Genomic DNA, 14,605 nt, shown 5'->3' on the forward strand with positions numbered 1-14,605 from the left:
ATATGTTGGTTTGTATCGCTTTGTGTTTCAAAGAGTACATGTTCTGGCCTGAGGCGCAAACCATTGGCGATTCTGTCTCATCAGCGAACAGTGTGTGTGTGTGTGTTGTCTGATAATGTGTTTCCCGCTCTTTGGTTTCTTGCCTCGGAAGTGTGGCAGTGGTGGTTCTTTCCAGGGCTTTTTCTTGTCGAAACAGCCCAGCAGGAACTCATCTACATTTTAGGCCACACATCCCTGGTGTAGGGTTGCCAAGTCCAATTTAAGAAATATCTGGGGACTTTGGGGGTGGAGCCAAGATCAAGGCTGTGACAAGCATCATTGAACTCCAAAGGGAGTTCTGGCCATCGCATTTAAAGGGACGGCACACCTTTTCAATGCTTTCCTTCCATAGGAAATAAGGATAGGGGCACCTTCTTTTGGGGCTCATAGAATTGGACCCCCTGGTCCAATCTTTTTGAAACTTGGGGGATATTTTGGGGAGAGGCACTAGATGCTATACTAAAAATTTGGTGCCTCTACCTCAAAAAACAGCCCCCCCAGAGCCCCAAATACCCGCAGCCCCAAATTCTCCATTATTTTCTATGGGAATAAATCTCTATAGGGAACAATAGAGTACCCAGCAGACATTTCCCTCCCCTCCCCCCGCTTTCTGACGACCCTGAAGCGGGGGGAGGGTCTCCAAACCAGGGGATCCCCTGACCCCACCTGGGGATTGGCAACCCTACCCCGGTGCCACCATAGTTTCACACAGGGCTTTTTTTGGTAGAAAAGGCCAGCAGGAATTCATTTGCATATTAGGCCACACTCCCTGATACCGAGCCAGCCTGAACTGCGTCCCTGTGCTTTCTTGCTCAGAAAAAAAAAGCCCTGTTTATGTTCCACTTTTGATTGTTGGGCGGAAACCAGCAGTTTTAATGGGACAGACATTTGGCGGGGGGGGGGGCTTTTTTCTAATGAAATCGTTTAGAGCAGGGGTGTCGAACTCAATTGTTATGAGGGCTGGATCTGACATAAAAGACCTTGTTGGGCCAGGCCGGACCATGTGTGTACCTATTTAAGATTAGGTAGCAGAGATATAAACTAGTTAAAGGACACAGACAAACATGACTAAAGGTTTTTTTTAAAAAAATAAATAAATAAAACATGCTTACAACATTAGCACTTGTTGGTCTTAAAGGTGCTTTCTTTGTATTTCTCCCGTGGGATCCAGGGAACTGGGCAAAGGGAGCTCTGGCTCTTTCGTTCCCTCCCCAGGGGACCAGGAGAGGGGAGGAGCCTCAGCCAATGGAGAAAATTGAGGTTTTGCTCTGTAGCTTCTGTGGAATTGAACAAGCCTTGCAAAGCAAGTTGAGATGCAGAAGAGGAAGCAAGAGAGATGGAGAAGGAAGCAGACAAGAGCAGTTGCTCGGGGGCCTGATAGGAGCCTTCCGGGGGCCTGATTTAGATGGTACAAATCTCTATCCTATTGAATTACGTTTGGATCATAACTACACCAATACAATTTTATTTTCATCTGTATGCTGCCAATTGCGCTGTTGTGGAGTAGTCATAGGGATGTGTCCACCCAATCAGTTAACGAGATGATATCAGAATACCACTTAAGCAATAGAATTCTGCTATATGCCAAGACCAGTGTCATTCAGGGAGAGCAGCTGACAATAAGGATGATCTGAATGAATAACCAAACATTTGGTGGGTACATAAGAGATGGCCTTTTAAGTGGCAGCCCCTGAATTATGGAACAACCTTGCCAGGGAACTATGCCTGCTCCCCCCCTCACTCTTGATCTTCAGGAGGCAGCTGAAGATTTTGTTTAGGATTTTATTTGATTACGTTACTTGGAATCATAAATTGTGATTTTAGATGTTGGCAGCGATTGACCAAGAGAGAGATCTTGGGGTCATGGTAGATAATTCACTGAAAACGTCAAGACAGTGTGCGATTGAAATAAAAAAAGCCAACGTCATGCTGATGAAAGGGAAGGGAATTGAAAACAAATCAGCCAGTATCACAATGCCCCTGTATAAATCGATGGTGCTGTCTCATTTGGAATACTGTGTGCAATTCTGGTCACCGCACCTCAAAAAAGATATTATAGCATTGGAAAAAGTGCGGAAAAGGGCAACTAGAATGATTAAAGGGTTGGAACACTTTCCCTGTGGAGGAAGGATAAAGCGCTTGGGGCTCTTTAGCTTGGAGAAACGTCAACTGAGGGGTGACATGATAGAGGTTTACAAGATTATGCATGGGATAGAGAAGGCAAAGAAAGAAGTACTTTTCTCCCTTTCTCACAATACGAGAACTCATAGACATTCAATGAAATTGCTGAGCAGTCGCGTTAGAACTGATAAAAGGAAGTCCTTCTTCACCCAAAGGGTTATTAATACATGGAATTCACTGCCACGGGAGGTGGTGGCAGCTACAAGCATAGACAGCTTCAGGAGAGGATTGGATAAGCGTATGGAGCAGAGGTCCATCAGTGGCTCTTAGCCACAATGTATTGTTGGAACGCTCCGTCTGGGGCAAGTGATGCTCTGTATTCTTGGTGCTTGGTGGGGGGGGGGCGGCACAGTAGGAGGGCTTCTAGCCCCACTGGTGGACCTCCACAGTTTTTGGACACTGTGTGACACAGAGTGTTGGACTGCATGGGCCATTGGCCTGCTCCAACATGGCTTCTCTTATGTTCTTATGTGTTTTATTTTATGTATTGTATCTCTATTGTAAACCACTTTGGGATTCATAAAAAAGAAAAGCAGTTAATGTTTTAAATGAATGGACAAATGAATAAATATTTTCCACAATGGGTTTTGAACAGTCTTGGGAACAGGGAGATTTTCTTCCTTCGAACTTTTTTGGGGAGGGGTGTCATTTTGATTCAACTCTAGACTGAATAAAACCCGTTAAAACTGGTACACCCGTACACTGTCTTAATCTTTCTTACCGAATGTGTTGTGACTTTAACGTAACTCACTGATTCTCTCTTCCAGAACATTCTGATCTGATCGTCTCACAGACACCACTTCTTTGATGTTGAAGACACAGACTAGAGGGCCATGGATGTGAAAGAAAGGAAGCCGTACCGGTCTTTGACCAGACGCCGTGATGCCGAACGCCGCTACACCAGTTCCTCAGCAGAGAGCGAAGACAGCAAAATACCTCAGAAGTCCTACAGCTCCAGTGAGACTCTGAAGGCCTACGATCAGGACTCTAGGCTGACGTACGGCAATCGGGTGAAGGAAATGGTACACCAAGAGGCAGACGAGTACTGCCGAACAGGTCAGTTCCATGGCTGGGATATGTTGGCAGTTGTGGTAATTTCTTGTGGAACTTTCTAGTATATAAAGCGATGAGAACCATACTTCTGTGGTTCCACAGAATTAACGTTAGTTATGTGTCTTCAGAGCTGAGCAGGAATTTGAACGTAAGGAGATCCAAGCTAGACAATATGTTTGGACCAATTCAGCTCAAGGTTCACCCAACTCGACTTGGAAGATGAAGAAGAAGATGATATTGGATTTGTATCCCACTCTCCACTCTGAAGAGTCTCACAACGGCTCACAATCTCCTTTCCCTTCCTCCCCCACAACAGACACCCTGTGAGGTGGGTGGGGCTGAGAGAGCTCTCACAGCAGCTGCCCTTTCAAGGACAACCTCTGCCAGAGCTATGGCTGATCCAAGGCCATCCCAGCAGGTGCAAGTGGAGGAGTGGGGAATCAAACCCGGTTCTCCCAGATAAGAGTCCGCACACTTAACCACTACACCAAACTGGCTCTAACTTGGAGTCACATATGCCATTGGAGAGCTAACATTCCCAGATACTGTGGGGCCCAATTCTGCTCGGGAACATAGCTTGGGAGGACAAGGGCTTCATCCTTCCCTCCCACACTGTTTTCTGGAGCAGAAATGGCTGTTGAGCTGCACACAGGGCTTTTCTTGTAGAAAAAGCCCAGCAGGAACGCATTTGCATATTAGGCCACACCCCCTGACACAAGGCCAGCCAGAACTGCGTTCCTGCTCAAAAAAAGCCTGGCTGCTCTTATACAGAGACCAGTGGTGGGAGGTGGCCCACCAAAAGAAGCAGCTGGGCAATTATACTTTTCAACAGTTCACAAACTCCAGCAGATACTCTTCCCCCGCCCTGCCGCCCTGCCGCCCTCTTCCAGGCAGTGCAGGTCTCTGTGTTCTCTTCCTTTGTCTGAATCCGCTTGCTGCTGTGCAGGGGGTTGGATGGGAATGGCCTCTTCTCAGTGGCATTCTCCGGATTCATTCATCATACGCTCCCTCCTTGTTTGTCGTATTGGCAGAAACAGGAGCGCCAAGTGTCCCCTGCCTGTCAATGCCGTCCAAAACCTTAATCTGTCTTAGTTAATTAAAAAGGCGTGAAGTTCACCCCTGGATTCTCTGCCCTTCGCATACCAGACCGAAGCTTTTGAGAGAGGCTGGCTATTACGGGGCATCTTCTTTAGCACTGAACCATTTCTTTTTTGGGCCTTTTTCTTTAGGATTTGTCACTGTGTCCCCTTTTGTCCGCTTCCTCCCTCATCTTTATGAGAGGCGAACAGAGTTGAGCAGATAAGCTCCCCAGGTGTAGAGGTGGGGAAACGTTTATGCTACCGAAGCTGCTTGCGCTGAGCGGCTCTTCCTCTGCACCTGCGTTCTTGCCAAAGCCCTTACCTGCTGGAAAGCGCCTTTGTGGTGAGCCAGCTCCTCCACAGGTGTGACCTACATAAGAACACCGGCTTAGAAAAGTACAAAAGCCGTAGCCTTTTCCCAACTTAGAAGCTGAAGTCTGCAGATCAGACCTTATCAGGGACACGCAGCTGCCGCAGGAAATGGCTGGAATACTGGGCTAAAACCAATACAATGAATTTTATCGGGGAGAAATGTAAAGTTCTGCATTTAGGTAGGAAAAATCCAATGCATGGTTGTAGGATGGAGGGGATTTGTCTCAGCAGTAGTACGTGCATAAAGGATCTGGGGGTCCTAGTGGACCACACGCTGAACATGAGCCAGCAGTGTGATGCGGTGGCTAAAAAGGCAAATGCAATTTTGGGCTGCATCAACAGAAGTCTAGTGTCCAGATCATGTGAAGTGATGGTATTGCTTTATTCTGCTCTGGTAAGACCTCACCTGGAGTACTGTGTTCAGTTTTGAGCACTACATTTTAATAAGAATATAGACAAGCTGGAACGGGTCCAGAGGAGGGCAACAAAGATGGTGAGGGCTTGGAGACCAAGTCCTATGAAGAAAGGTTGAAGGAGCTGGGCACGTTTAGCCTGGAGAGGAGGCAGCTGAGAAGTGACAGGATCACCATTTTCAACTACTTGAAGGGCTGTCATATAAAGGATGGTGTGGAATTGTTTTCTGTGGCCCCAGAAGGTAGAACCAGAACCTATGGGTTGAAATGAAATCAAACAAGTTTCTAGCTCAACATTAGGAAAGAACTTCCTGACTATTAGAGCAGTTCCTCAGTGGGACAGGCTTCCTCGGGAGGTGGTGGGCTCTCCTTCCTTGGAGGTTTTTAAGCAGTGGCTAGATGGCCGTCTGACAGTGCAGATCCTGTGAATTTAGGGGGAGGTGTTTGTGAGTTTAGAGCACTTCCTCAGTGGAACAGGCTTCCTCGGGAGGTGGTGGGCTCTCCTTCCTTGGAGGCTTTTAAACAGAGGCTAGATGCCATCTTACAGCAATGAAGATCCTGTGAATTTAGGGGGAGGTGTTTGTGAGTTTAGAGCAGTTCCTCAGTGGGACAAGCTTCCTCGGGAGGTGGTGGGCTCTCCTTCCTTGGAGGTTTTTAAACAGAGGCTAGATGTCCATCTGACAACATTGAAGATCCTGTGAATTTAGGGGGAAGTATTTGAGTTTCCTGCATTCTGCAGGGGATCAGACTAGATGGTACCATAGAGTTTTTAGTACGAGTCCTAGAGCATCCCCACCACGGCATCCCGGGCACGAGGAACAAGTCTCCCGCTGCCACAGCAGAGGAACTTGGCAACCCTACCATGAACCCAGGTCGAACTGACCTGGAGAAAAATTTCTTCCTGTCCCCAAGTATGCTTCACTATACTATCCATGCAAATGCCACAATCTGCTTACGGGTCCGTGAAGGTTCACGGACTGCCATTTTACCGTCTCTCAATTAGACAGTAAGGTAATCTCATCTCAGTATTTAAAAGAGGTGGAATAGATGATCTCCAGATGCTTTTTACCCCCTTGTTACTACTTTTAAAAAAAAAAAAAAGCAGTGGCGAAAGAAATAAAAATGTGAATTTAATGGATAAATGAGGCTTAGAACAGAATCACTAATTGGTCTAGACAGCTTGCTGCACAAATCTTTTCTGAAGGGAGAGATACGAGGGAGGGAGCTAATATTTGAGTGTTTGTGCGTGCTGCCTTGAACTGATTATGTAGCTCTGTGGGTAACTAGACGCCAATCCAGTAGTCATTTTTTTCCCAGGTAATATTTTTAGCCCACTAAACAATTGCATCTGTTCGGCAGCTGAATGCTCTCTGCTGTGTCCCCATCAGAGTGGGAAATGTCAAGCAGGTAGGTGTCTAGGTGGACAGCGTCGCGGGCCCACATGGGATGGGTTTTGTGCGATTCAAAAGGCGATACATTCTGCCGGGATATGGGGCTCCCCACTGTGCTGGAACGCAGCGCGAGAGAGGCCATGTTGGGTGGGGGAAGAGCTCGAAGAGGACGTAAGCAAGTTCTCATGACCACTTCCCTGGGTGACCAAACAAAGCCTGTGTTCCTTCAGCTGAGGTGACCCAGTGTGGTACAGCTGATTGACAACTTACCTTGGATGTGGGAGATTTGGGTTCTAATTATTGCACCGCTAGAAAAGGTGTCGTCTCCCCCCCTCCCCCAACTGTATGCACTCATACAGAGAGCCTAGGGTTGCCAAGTCCCCTGCAGCCTCCCTCCCAAATTGCTAGAGCGGTCGGGAAAACCATAGAGTTTTCCTGGAAATGCCTAGAGCGGCCGGTGTGCAACGTCGCCAGCACGATGATGTCACTTGCGGGTGACGTCATCACACTGGCGACATTGGGGGAGGTTCCCCCCACCAGCCCAATGTGGGCCGGCGGGTTGGGAACCTCCAGGGCGGGAGAACTCCCGCCCTACCCAGGGACTTGGCAGCCCATAGAGAGCCATTTTGGTGTAGTGGTTAAGTGCGCTGACATTACCTGGTTCAACAGGGTTTGATTCCCCACTTCCCCACGTGCACCTGCTGATGTGAGCTTAAGTCAGCCACAAGTTCTCTCAGAGCTGTTCCGCTCAAGAGCAGTTTCTGTCAGAGCTCTCTCAGCCTCACCTACCTCGCTGAGTGTCTGTTGTGGGTGAGGGGAAGGGAAAGGAGATTTGTAAGCCGCTCTGAGACTCTTTCGGGTAGTGAAGGATAGGGGTATAAATCCAGTCTCTTCTCTTCGTGAGTAGAGATCCTCTAGTAGCTTCTGTGTTATCCCTACTAAGACAGTCTTCTTGTTCTCCTTCCTCTAGGGCCCAACTTTTCTCTGAGGGAACTGGGCCTCGAAGATGTTACCCCTCCGCATGGGACTTTATACAGGACGGATATAGGGCTGCCCCACTGTGGCTATTCCATGAGCGCCGGCTCGGACGCGGACACTGAAGCCGATGCCATTATGTCACCGGAGCATCCGGTGAGACTCTGGGGACGCAACACCAAATCGGGCCGCAGCTCCTGCCTGTCGAGCCGAGCCAACTCGAACCTCACCCTCACCGATACCGAACATGAAAACACCGAAACCGGTAAGAGACGGCACCAGGGTGTTTGGGAGTCAGTTGTTGGAACTTGTTCAAAAGATATCTCTATCCTTTTCTTATTGGGCTCTGTTTCTTTTTATTAAAAATTCAACAGCCTCTTTTTTGTCTTTTGAGACGTCGGACTTGAGCAAGAGAAGAAAGGGAGGGGTGATATTACCTTAATAGTGAACCGGCATGACCCATTTGCAACCTGGCACAAAATATTCAGAAATGAACTGCTGCTGAAGAGCTTCGTGACATTCGTCATGGGGGGGAGAGGAGGAGGAGAAAGATGGCAGCTGTTAAATGGCGTCAGTACCTCTTGCAGGGGCTCTTCAGACCCGAAGAAAAAAGCATTTAAATTTCACCCTTTCAACCGTTTTCTCTGCTCTCTTTTTCTTTATCTCTTGAACTGATATTCTAGCAGATAATTTCCAAACCCATCCTGACTGACTCCTGCCGCTTATGTAAATAGCTCTGCCTGCTCTCTGAGGGGAAAAGAGGGCGACGGGGGGGGGGGGGGAATATTTTTAGAAACTTGTCTTTTATGAAACCTTGAAGGTTACTGGGATTTTATTATTATTTTTTTAAACTCCTCCGCCTCATCTCCATGGCTGTCTTGTAGTCATGATGCTGTCTGCAGTTGGACCCTTTGGGTCAGCGGTTCTGTGAGAGCAAAGCGCTGTGTACAGTTGTCACTTAAAACTGGTGTGTTTATGATAAACGAAAGAAGCGCCAAAGATAGCAGCCGTGAGCAATGTACGCATTGACACCTTGAATTGAACGGCTTACGCTGGCTGGTTTTCTTAAGAGAGAGGTGGTCTGTCGGCCACTGAGGGGTGAAGAAGTTGTCTTGGAGATTCACGTCAAAATGTCTCAAGCGTTCCTCTTTCAGCTGTTTCCTAATGGATGGTTGTGACATATGGTGATACGTTCAGAGGGGTTGGGGTTGCATTGGTGTATGAAGACTTGTGACATGGGTTGATCATATGCCACCCACTGCGTTTGCTGTCTAATTTCAGCAAGTGATACCTATTAAGCTTCTGTTCTGAGATAACAAATACGTTAGACAAGATTTTTTTTTCGTGTACAATCGAAAAACAAAACAAGCAGTCTTCCATGAAACGGGGAATCACTTTAGCCCTAAGGTTGTCGGCTCTGGGTTGGGAACTTCCTGAAGATTTGGGGTGGAGCCTATAGAGGGGAGGGACCTCAGCGTGATACAATGCCATAGAGTCCATCCTCCAAACCAGCCGTTTTCTCCAGGAGATCTTTTGTCTCAGATGAAGACATTTGAAACAGTATTACAAGCTTTACTGTTAGAGGCTTGTGACCTTCCACTATATAATAAACGTCTTTAAAGAAAGGAAGTTTAAAGCAACATCATAAATCGTAACATCATAAATTCTTTGCTGAAGAATAAGAATTATCTGCAATTGCAACACACTGGACACTGGCGCTTTAAGTAATAGTTTTCAAGGATTTCAAACTGGATATGGACTAACTTTTGAATATTTTGAAGCACTTTTGAATATTTATTCCTTGTACTTTATACTTTGCATTTCTGATAATATGCTGTTATATGTAATTATATGTGAACGTGTGAAGTTGAAGTGTTTAATTCTCTATTACAATTTTGAAGTATTTTTCATTAATTTTCCGTTATTTTTCCACAGTTTTTTGTTGTTGGTTGACTCACCTGGAAGATGGCAACCTCAGTGAGGTGCTGGTGGGTGCCAGGGTACCCGCCAAGATCTTTCCTGATGCCCATCAAGTTTTCTGAGAAAGTGCCCAGCAGGGTTTCTGATTGGTTATGCTGATTAAAAGGCATCCTGTTAAACACAGCTTCTGCCTTAAATGCAAAAGAATTACTGTGACTGTTATGCATGACCTTCAGAGCTGGCACGTGGGAGTAGGTGGGGTAGGTGACTGCCTAGGGTGCCATCCCACCTGGGAGCCTCCTCTCTCCCCTGATGAGCTGGGCCCAGGGCTTGTGGACCTCACTCCTTGCAAGCGTTGGCTCTCCCTGTCCCTGTTCTGCTTGATGACATCACTTTTGATGTCATTGTGCCGCGCGTGCAATTTCATTTCACAATGAAATTGTACACGTGGGGGACACTGCGCGGGGGGCACTGCGCAGGGGTCTGCCTTGAATAGGTTTGCCAATCCCCAGGTCTTAGCGGGGGTTCTCCCGCTTTCCCAAGCTCCTTCCCATCCCCAGTCAGTTGGCCGACGGGGGGGGGGGGAGGCCCCGCCCCCACAGCCACCATGTGACTTTCCACCTCCGGAGGTTTCAGTCTCCAATTGGAAAGGCTTCCTCTTGGGATGGAGTGTCTCTGTTACTTGGAAGAAGTTGGCAGCAACTTGTGAGTAGAGATGGCAATCCCTCGCTTCAAAGTCGCCAGAAAGGGGGGGAGGGGAGGGAAATGTCTGCTGGGCACTTCATTATTCACTATGTGGAGATTGATTCTCATAGGGTATAATGGGGAATTGATCTGGAGGTATCGGGGGCTCTGGGGGGGCTGCTTTTTGAGGTAGATGCACCAAATTTTCAGTATAGCATCTAGTGCCTCTCCCCAAAATACCCCCCAAGTTTCAAAACGAGGACCAGGGGGTCCAATTTTATGAGCCCCAAAAGAAGGTGCCCCTATCCTTCATTATTTCCTATGGAAGGAAGCCTTTTAAAAAGGTGTGCTGTCCCTTTAAATGTGATGACCAGAACTCCCTTGGAGTTCAATTATGCTTGTCACACCCTTGCTTCTGGCTCCGCCCCAATGTTTCCTGGCTCCACCCCCAAAGTCCCCAGATATTTCTTGAATTGGACTTGGCAACCCTAACCTTGAGCAACAGAACCCCTAGCTCTGGCCCTGATAACCTTGGTCCCTGACGTTTTGTGGTTGGCTCCGCCTCCTGTGGAAGCCTTTCTGTGCTCACCCTGTGTCCAAATTTGAAAAGTGTCCATGGGGCTCAAGAAATATTCCCACTTTGGTCTTGGTCTTCTGTGGCTTCTGTGGGAGACAGTTTGGTGTAGTGGTTAAGTGTGCGGACTCTTCTCTGGGAGAACCGGGTTTGATTCCCCACTCCTCCACTTGCGCCTGCTGGAATGGCCTTGGGTCAGCCATAGCTCTGAGGTTGTCCTTGAAAGGGCAGCTGCTGTGAGAGCCCTCTCAGCCCCACCCACCTCGCAAGGTGTCTGTTGTGGGGGAGGAAGGTAAAGGAGATTGTGAGCCGCTCTGAGACTCTTCGGAGTGGAGGGCGGGATATAAATCCAATATCTTCATCTACCTCACAGGGTGTCTGTTGTGGGGGAGGAAGGTAAAGGAGATTGTGAGCCGCTCTGAGACTCTTCGGAGTGGAGGGCGGGATATAAATCCAATATCTTCATCTACCTCACAGGGTGTCTCTTGTGGGGGAGGGGGGGGAAAGGAGATTGTGAGCCGCTCTGAGACTCTTTGGAGTGGAGGGTGGGATATAAATCCAATATCATCTTCTTCTTCTTCTTCTTTGGCCTAGTGCAGCAATTGCGTAAGAGAACCTAAGAACTTAAGCTCCACCATCAGCCATCACAGTGTAGTATGTTCCTGCTATGCACATCCCTACACAGTTTCTGGCACTTGGTGGTGGTGTAGCATCTCCCAGCTAGGGCTGCATGCTTGACCCCTTCGTCAGTATGGTTCTCTCCTGAGAAAAATGCAAAAGTGACATAGGGTAGGTCTAGGAATCACCAGAAACTCTGTGGTCTCATGATAGTTTCTGGCAATTCCTAGAGCTACCCTGTAGCACCTTAGCTGGTGTCACAACGCACTGTCTTCCTGTCCGCAACGCTCTTACCCAAACACTGGCTGGCAACCCTACCCAGAGTTCTTTCCAACAAGTTTTTTCCTGGAAAATTCATCTAAATTTCAATAGAAACAATAGAAAATTATTTTGTGTTGTTTTGCTGCAAGCTGGTGATTACGCTTCCCCATTTCACGGTAATAACTTTAGTTCTGTGATAACAGTAAGTTTTATTGTTCATGCATGGGTATATAATGTGGGGGCATTTCATGTAAACAACTTCTCAGGACACCCCCCCCCAAAAAAAAAATTACGGGCCTTCTGGAGACCAGCTTGGCAATATTCAATGAAGTTGCAAATTACAACTTGCTTTCAGCTGTCCCTGTGATAAGTCAAAGCAAAGTGTTCTGCAGACTGGCAGAGTATTGGCTCTTTTCCTTTATTTTTTTTTTAAATTCAGGTTTTATTGACGTTTTCATGTATCCATAGATAATAACCAACAACACAATATACATAAGTCATAAAAACCTACCCGCCACCAATCCAGCACCCAACACCACCCTCCACCCAAGGAGCATGTAGGGTAATTTCAAAATATACAACTTATTTCCTTATCATTCTATAGTATTTATCCATGTATATAAATTATTCCAAGTCTGTCTGCAGTCCTGAAGATTGCCCCCTCTTAGTCTGACGGTAAGAGTGTCCATCTCTGCAGCTTCTAACAGTTTCTGTACAAATTCATTTCTATCTGGTAACTTTGATACTTTCCAATATTTTGCATAGAGAGTTCTCGCAATGGTTATTACATGTAACAATAATTTTTTTTGGTGTCTCGGTAGACTTTCTTTACACACATTTAGTAAAAACATTTCAGGGGTATGCTGGAGTTTAATTTTTAATATTTTCTGTGTCCACATGTTAATTTGGGCCCAATATTTTTTGGCTGTTTCGCAATGCCACCAAATGTGGTAGAGGGACCCTTTTACTTTCCTACATTTCCAACATCTGTTGGAGTAGTTGGGATAGATTTTACTCAACCTTTCCGGGCTCTTTTCCTTTAAGGCAGGGCTGCCCAAACTTGCTTTGCATAAGAGCCACATAGAATAAATGCCAGATGTTTGAGAGAAGGAAGGGAGGGAGGAAAATGGAGGGGAGGGAAGAGGGAGAGAGAGGTGGAAAGAAAGGAACTTTAACGAAGTTCTCCAAGCCACCGGATGGCCTGTAGCTAAGTTCTGATGTATTGACTAGCCTGTCAGTTTCATGTACAAAATCCTTTTGGTTTGTAGTTAAATTTCGATGAGCTAAGTTGGACAACTGCATTTTTATTATTTATGTATTTTCTGTATTTTCAATTGGCGCATAGTGTAATAAACCTGTGATAGCTTTTAAATTGCCAAACTCCATCTTTGAGTACCCACCTGTTTAAGTGGTTGAGGGTCCCCCCCCCCCTCTTTGGTTTGTTTGGTCCACCCGCAGATCTCCAGGAGTTTCCTAACCTGGAGTTGGAAACCCTATCCCCAATTGATGACCGGGGAGTGCAGCCAGGTCTGGTCAGGTCAAAGCAAGGCTAACTTTTGGAGCCCCCCCCCATTGATAATGTCACCAAGTCACATGGGGGGGCACCCAATTCAGCAGTTGCCTAGCTTACCCCGTGGCAGAGCCAGCCCTAAGTACAACTGATCGTGTTTTTTTGGATCCCTCAAAATTGTTCACTGAGTCACTCCAAGAACCTTCAGGATTTTATAGAGCCCATATTTCAGCTGAGAGGAATTTCGTGCTTCGGGGGGTGAAGGTGGCCGAGCACGAAGAAAATGCGACGAGAGGAGGGAGTTTACCGGATCCGTTTTTTAATCGGTCAATATTAATTGCTGACTCTTGATAGAAGTTATTAGCCTTTAGCAGCAGTCAATATGGAGTTTTATAAACTGCCGTCAACAGCAGGTTTTATGGGGGCCATTAAAGACCATTTTTTCTCCCATCGAATGTTAGCATCAGCAACTTTTGTTATGTTTCCTCATTAATTATGCAAAATAAATAATCAGTATTGAATTCTGATGGCCGTATATCCCGACCCTTCTTGGTAGTTTTATGGCTTCATACTTTTGCAAGGTCTTTTTATATATTTCCCCCTTTAAAGGAAAAGTCAGGTTTTCTTTTCTTTTCCGTACAATCCCAAGCAGAGCTACACTTTTTGGTAGTGGGAAGTCACAGCTGACTTCTGGTGACCCCATAAGACTTTCAAGGCAAGAGGCTTAACAGGTGGTTTGTAGAGCTGCCAGATCTGAGAAATATCTAAAGATTTTTTGGGAGGTAGAGCCCGAGGAAGGCGGAGTTTGGGGAAGAGGAGGGACTTCAGTGTGGGATAAAGCCATAGTGTCCACTTTCCAAATTGGCCATTTTCTCCAGGGGTGGTGACCTGTCTTGTCAGGGGTGAAATTTTAGCAGGAGCTCCTTTGCATATTAAACCACACACCCCTGATGTAGCCAATCCTTCAAGAGCTTACATGGCTCTTTTTTGTAAGCTCCTGGAGGACTGGCTACATGGGGATGGGGGGGTGGCCTAATATGCAAAGCAGCTCCTGCTAGAATTACAACATAAGAACACAAGAGAAGCCATGTTGGATCAGGCCAATGGCCCATCCAGTCCAACACTCTGTGTCACACAGTGGCCAAAAAAATTATATATATATAATGTGTGTATGTATACATATATATATATATATATATATATATATATATATATATACGCACTGTGGCTAATAGCCCCTGATGGATCTCTGCTCCATATTTTTATCTAACCCCCTCTTGAAGCTGGCTATGCTTGTAGCTGCCACCACTTCCTGTGGCAGTGAATTCCACATGTTAATCACCCTTTGGGTGAAGAAGTACTTCCTTTTATCTGTTTTAACTCTACTGCTCAGCAATTTCACCAAATGCCCACAAGTTCTTGTATTGTGAGAAAGGGAGAAAAGTACTTCTTTCCTCTACTTTCTCCATCCCATGCATAATCTTGTAAATCTCTATCATGTCACCCCACAGTCAACATTTCTCCAAGCTAGAGAG

General features: G+C 46.5%; 1 protein-coding gene across 5 annotated transcripts in view; it reads left to right on the forward strand.

The window, feature by feature from the left end:
* The window catches only part of TENM4 (teneurin transmembrane protein 4), a 792,728-nt gene that overhangs the window by 170,502 nt on the left and 607,621 nt on the right, over positions 1 to 14,605 (forward strand). For all 5 annotated transcript variants that reach the window (XM_060235003.1, XM_060235004.1, XM_060235005.1 and 2 more), the window contains exons 3-4: positions 2,988 to 3,276; positions 7,499 to 7,768. In XM_060235003.1, the coding sequence (XP_060090986.1) occupies positions 3,054 to 3,276; positions 7,499 to 7,768 (493 nt within the window). In that variant the 5' untranslated portion in view covers positions 2,988 to 3,053. The remainder of the gene's footprint in view (positions 1 to 2,987; positions 3,277 to 7,498; positions 7,769 to 14,605) is intronic.

The sequence above is a fragment of the Heteronotia binoei genome, chromosome 3 (assembly GCF_032191835.1).
Source record: "Heteronotia binoei isolate CCM8104 ecotype False Entrance Well chromosome 3, APGP_CSIRO_Hbin_v1, whole genome shotgun sequence".
Lineage (NCBI taxonomy): Eukaryota > Metazoa > Chordata > Lepidosauria > Squamata > Gekkonidae > Heteronotia > Heteronotia binoei.